Source organism: Octopus bimaculoides, chromosome 5 (genome assembly GCF_001194135.2).
Source record: "Octopus bimaculoides isolate UCB-OBI-ISO-001 chromosome 5, ASM119413v2, whole genome shotgun sequence".
NCBI classification, from domain to species: domain Eukaryota; kingdom Metazoa; phylum Mollusca; class Cephalopoda; order Octopoda; family Octopodidae; genus Octopus; species Octopus bimaculoides.
Window position 1 is genome coordinate 77,146,250 of NC_068985.1, and position 6,632 is coordinate 77,152,881.

At 35.8% G+C, this 6,632-nt stretch overlaps 1 protein-coding gene across 1 annotated transcript in view; it reads left to right on the forward strand.

Annotated features, from left to right (window-relative positions):
• The window catches only part of LOC106875163 (gelsolin, cytoplasmic), an 85,933-nt gene that overhangs the window by 47,367 nt on the left and 31,934 nt on the right, over positions 1-6,632 (forward strand). Inside the window, exons 15-17 of the mRNA XM_052968074.1 lie at positions 1,175-1,246; positions 2,400-2,489; positions 4,299-4,382. Coding sequence (XP_052824034.1) covers positions 1,175-1,246; positions 2,400-2,489; positions 4,299-4,382 — 246 coding nt within the window. The remainder of the gene's footprint in view (positions 1-1,174; positions 1,247-2,399; positions 2,490-4,298; positions 4,383-6,632) is intronic.

The following is a 6,632-nucleotide window of genomic DNA, read 5'->3' on the forward strand; positions in this document are numbered from 1 at the left end:
ATATATATATATATATATATACATATACATGTATGTGTGTGTGTCTGTATTTGTCCCTCCAATATCGCTTGACAACCGATGCTGTAATGTTTACGTCCCCGTAACTTAGCGGTTTGGCAAAAGAGACTGATAGAATAAGCACTGGGCTTGCAAAGAATAAGTCCTGGGGTAGATTTGCTCGACTAAAGGCGGTGCTCCAGCATGGCCACAGTCAAATGACTGAAACAAGTAAAAGAGTAAAGTAAAAGACTGATGTTTTTCATTTTTGTCATAGAGATAATCCATTCAGCCTCTTATTTTACAATTTTCTGTTCTTTTCCCATGTAAATCAAAAACCTTGGGTTCACTTAAGAAATGATTTTTTATCTCATTGCATATTGTAGTAAATCAAGCATCTTTAATTGACTTTGATCTTCATCGTCTCATTTTCATGGATACTGAAATAAGTGCTAGTGATATACTGCATTAGATATAATTTATGAAATGCATAATAATATTTTATTTGTTCTGGGAATAAAGATAACTGATTCCTACATACAGGAATAGGTCTAATGAAAATCGATTATAATATATTGATGGTAATTATCTTATCCAGCCTAGATCAGATGAACATTGAAGCCGTTCATGTTGGCACTTGTTAAGGACTGTAACTTAAGGGGACAAGCATATCTGTGTGGTGAAGAAGTTCACTTCACAATTTCGAGTTTTCGGGTTCGCTCCTATGATGAGCCACTTTGAACAATCGCCTTGATATCATGGCATCATCAAAACTTTTTGAACTGGATTTGTTGGACAGAATCTGTGTGAAAATTTGACGGAGGCATCAATCATGATCATCTTGAGAAGTAGGCTTAATAAGTAATTTCGTTAAATAACACCACTTCATTCTTGTCAGCCTTTAGTGGTGTCAACTTTGTCGCAAGCATTCGGGCTGAGACTTCTATGTGTATATGACTTATCCCCTTCTACTACACCAGTCATGGTGCTTTAAGAAGGGTTATGGTTGCTTCTCTTCTTCCTTTGACTAAGCTATAAAATTGCATTTTATACATTTCCTTACATATGGCCATTTCTTCTAACCCACATTTTTGTAACATCGATGAGTGATGAAATTTATTTCAATCCAGTTTACTGTATTTCTTACCTTCTCTTTTATGGTACTTTCATTGACCAGGTACGAATCACTCAAAATCAAGAGCCGGAACATTTCCTTCGAATATTTCATGGGAAATTGATTGTCTTAAAGGTATACTTTACTATTCTATTTAACCTTTATTGAAATCATGCATCACCTCTTCACTTTTACACTACTTTTCACGATTCGATGTTTACAAAAATAAACAACCTTGTTTAAAAGAAAATATGAATGAAAAAACGGCCCAAATTTTCAACCTGGATAATATTAGGCATTAAAATATCTTAAATAAAGCAGGATCGCTGATTGAATTCAAACGATATATCTATCGCTTATCGAGCAACCATATTATCGATTTCCCTACCACTTCAAATTAGGTATATAAATCTATTTTTCTATAAACGTGCTATTTTGACTTTTTGTACGGTACATTGTCTTAGATTAGTTCATAAAAGTTTAATATAATTTTACGTTGAGAATTTTAACAGTTAATCCATAATACTGGGGACCAGGTAAGCACATGACTCAGTGGTAAGAGCATCAGGCTCATAATTGTGATGTAGTGAGTTTGATCTCCGGTCCGGGCTGTGTGTTGTGTTCTTGAGCAGAAATAAGTTGCAAACGTCACTAGTGCCAAGCTGTATCGTCCTTTGCCTTTCCCTTGGAAAACATCGGCGGCGTGGAGAGGGGAGGCTGGTATGCATGGGCGACTGCTAGTCTTCCATAAACAATATTGACCGGATTTGTGACTCGGAGGGGAAATTTCTAAGTGCAATCCCATGGTCATTCATGACCGAAGGGGGTCCTCAGGGGACTAGGAGAAACACCATCCTTCGGTCGATTTTTCTCAAACCTTATGTAGTGTGCACGCGCGTGAGTGATTCCATTTGTGAGAATAACTACTGGCAAGAATTCTGTCCTGCATCTGATAGTTGTGCTGTGTTCATAGCCAAGATACTTCACACTGACTTTAATTCAAGTACATGTAACTCAAGTACTTGTAAATAGATATAAAGATCTCTATTTGAAACTCATCATCAAATGTAAGCAGTCAGAGCTGTATTTGGTTAAGATCTATTTTTTATATATCAAGACCCAATTTAGTAATTGGATCAGGTGTAGACAGTTGGAAAGGCGTCACCACTGTTTATTTTGCAACAAATTAACAGGAGTTCAAATCTCTGTGACATTCCAACAGTATGGAGTTGTTACAAAAAAAAAAAAAAATAGACTCTCTTTAACCGTGTATGCATTATTACTTCAGGGTGATGGCAGAAAGATGAGCGATTTTAATAATAAAACTATGTTATTTCACATTCGAGGCTACTTGGAGTATAATACACGAGCTATGCAGGTAAGATTTATTGATTATTTTTAAACTTCTAAACTTTTGTTTTTCTTTAAGCAAATTTTGTTGCCAAGAGAGAAAAGAATATATCAATAATTTAATACTCTATTAAAGAGTGATGGGTGGTCTGGATCGTGTGAACGTTGGACCTTGCAGTATTCAGTTACGGCATTTTATGTTCTGTGTTCAAAGCACGATAGTGAGAACTTTGCTTTCCATGCTTCAAGTACTGATATTGATTTAATCGAGTTTTTCCACTCCCAAAATTTGTAGTCAGCGTTAGAAATCCTCATTATTACTCTATAACAAGAAGTCTAGAAAATAAAACATCGCACCAGGTACCGTGCAGTACTTAAATTCTATCAAGCCTGTATACCTTAAGTCTAAATCTCATTTAAATTGACGATATCTTTTGTTCCTCAAGGGGAGATAAAACAGAATCTCTAATTTGGTATATATATATGTGTGTGTGTGTGTTTATGTGTGTGTGTGTGTGTGTGTGTGTGTGTGTGTGTGTATGTTTGTGTGTGTATGTGGATTGCGCGCGTGTGTGAATGTCAAGTTGTCATTCGATAAACAGCGAACGATAAAATGATAAGATAAGCACAGATTAAATAAATATGGTGGTTAGTATTATCACCTAAAGTCCTTCAAGCTAAAAGAATAAAGTATAAGTTGAAATGAGATGCCTAGTTTTCTCATTCCAATCAGCAACGGTTTTTTTTTCATTAGACATGCAAATGTTTCTAATAGAATAAGGATCAGTTTCTAATATGAAAAACCTTTTACTTTTAGATTTTTGGGGCTGGAGTACGGAGCTATGCCCTTGGCCTTCATACGCTTTTTGAGACTAAAGGGATCAATGCAGTTTACGTTTTTGAACAACTACTAGTCAGTGACTGCATGCATAGGCAGGGAAGGATGCCTCAAACGTTGGCATTTATTAGTGAAAAGACTGGGAATAAGGGTTAGGGCGAGGTTTGATGTTGGAGGGTTGGTCACAATATAGCAGAGGCAACTTTGTCGGGTAGGTTTTGTTGAAGTACTACTCTGTGTATTAGTTCGTTGTCTGTTTTCGAATGTGTATGTCCTATTTTGTTTTATAATACGCATGCAGTAGTTATTATAAAGTCTCTCTGTGTAATTTTGCAGTGAGTATGAGTGCAAGTTTTCTTACTTGTTTGTATAATTAAGTGTTGATTATGTGTTGTATGCGTTATGCGTAGCTATGTATGTTTGTGTATATTTTATGTCTGCGTTTGAAATGGTTAGGTAAGGTACTAAAGAAAAAAAAAGGGATTGTGAATTAAGATTGTGGGGCGTGAAGATAATTTCTTGCTCTCTGCAGAAACAAGAATTCGATGATTCAGTATGCAGGGTGAGACCAAGCACAGTAAATGCGGGGTGAAATGATCTACAAAGCGTAAACATGGTGATTCTAGCCACCTCCACCAAAATTTCAAGTCTTGTTCTTATAATAGAAACGATTATTAAAATGCTGGGAAGGTGGTGAGCTGGCAGGATTGTTACCGCACCAGACGAAATGCTTAGAGGCTCTTTACTTTCTGAGCTCAAATCCTGCTATGACTGACTTTGTCTTTCATCCTTTTGGGGTCGATAAAATAAGCACCAGGGAAGTACTGGAGTCACTGTAATCGACATCTCGTCATCAATTTTCAGGCCTTGTGCCTATATCAACAAGCGTTATTAAAATGCTAAAATGACAGGTTTTTGCAATGTGAACTATGATTTCTCTTGCGAAGTAATTCATTGCATGTACAACATTAACTTTAATCTTTAAATACGTCTTTCTAGGTTGAACCCGTTGCTTCATCTTTGAACTCAAACGATGCTTTTGTTTTAATTCACCAGGACTACTCATATCTCTGGCTTGGCAGGGTAACTATGCTATTTATATTGAGCTGTTTCTTTTTGTTTACTCTGATTCGCTGATACTTAAGTATGAACATACGTTTAAAGTTTCTCACAAAGAAAATATTCTTGAAGTCATATTGCTGCATAAGCACACATACCCACATGCATATATATATACACATACATCGTAACATATGTATGTATGTGGTGAGGTCGTCTCTACAGATTTTCTTTAGAAATTTGTTACTGGTACTGATTTTGTTACGACGTTTTGTATCCGAGACATCAGATGCAAACAAACAATGAGATCAAAATGACAAATGTGTAATGGGCGTATATGCCATATTTTGAAAGTTTTTGCTCGTTAGCACCCATCTAATCCATTACTCATCCACGAGCACATTGATTAAATAGCCATTTCATATAGCGGTGTAACGCTATTGGATATACCAATTTACATATTAAACACATTCCTGGAAGCTGGTACGTATATATTAATGGCTTGTAGGGACATGGCATTTCGTTATGCAACCATAATATGTTACGAAGTATATTCAGTGTTTTAATAAGTCAATACCGTGTACTACTGTGGTTAGTACAATTTCTATAGAAAATATGTAGAGAGGACGTTACCACGTGATTAAAGTGCACTGCTAACACAGTAGTATACGGTATTGACTTATAAAAATGCTTGATATACTTTGTAACATATTATGGTTACATAACGAAATTCCGTGTGCACACAAGTCATTGATATGTATGTATGAATTTTCTTCGAGTTTTCTTTAAGTTCTTGAAAGAGTTCAAGCCGGGTGCTAACAAAGCGACAAGACGTTTTGAGTTGAGAGAATTCCCAGTGTTTGTATATATGTGGTTGAGTTGGTGTGTTGGTTGAGCTCTCAGTTCATACACCCAAGTGTGTGCATCTATTCACATAAAAATCTCAAATGGAGAATTCTTGGAATGTTTTACAAATTTTCACTATGCCACTAATAGATAGGATTTGGAGAATCCGCGTCGGTTTGTTTTACTTTTTATCCTTGAAACCGAGTATTTTTAGGTTTCTGTGCAAATTTATTGGCACATAACCTAATGCACTTATGAGGATAGGTACAAATGCGAATTTATAGTCATTGTACAAGAGCTGTAAGTTCCGTATTAATTCACCACAAATGTTCTCTTTATCTTGGACTTTTGATTGTACTTTCATATCCGCTGTGCAGCTGACTTCTACAACAGTGCATGACTTTTGTATGTATGTATGTATGTATGTATGTATGGATGGATGGATGGATGAATGGATGAATGGATGGATGAATGGATGCATGCATGCATGCATGCTTTGATTTACTGGTCTTTACGCAGTATTCAGGATACGGAAACTCCTACTTCAGTTCGTGTAGATGCATACTGATTGTATTCACGAAGATTACAAATTTAGGCTGTATCAACAAATCATCATACGAATAACTGATATGTGAAGATGCAAGTGTAAACAGTAAAAAACAAAAACAAAACATTGGAAATAATGTTAAATAAATGAGAGATATTCGGGTATTTTGAAAGTTAGATTAGTTTCTTGGGTTGATTTATATGAGGAATCACGAAATACTGGTTTTGCAGAAGAGAAATCACAAATTTTATAAAGACTAAAAGAACTCTTGGAACAGCTTACACATAACACATGAAATATTTACTAGATGCCTCCATCCAGATTATCTAACCCATGCAAAATTCCACAATTAAAAGATTAGTCTTTCCCATGTTTTCTGCTTTCAATACCTTGAATAATACTTTGTCACCTAGGGTTATACATACATAGATACATACATACATACATACATACATTTGTGTGGAACTTAGCTCAACTTGAGCACTTCGAGTCTAGCCTGTCTACGAGTATTGTTAATTAATAACAATATCTATAAATAGATCATTTCTAATTTTTGTAATCAGTGCATGTGTTTTCACTAGAAATATATATATTTGCGAGAGGTTAACAGGCATCTTCAGACAGCTGGTTTTGCTACTTCAGGCTGATGACGAGCAATGACTCAGAAACATGTCCCTGAATGCAGACTAGGCTGGGTGGGGGTGCTTGCAAATATAAGGACACAGGAAATGTGTCAAGGCCGACAGGAAGCGGTCCAGCTTCCTAGGACTAAATAGCAGCAGTATGATTTCCTTATTGGGACTGTCACATTAAGTTGACAGTATACAACTGCAATATCTATAAAATAATATAATTTATACATACATACACATACACACATA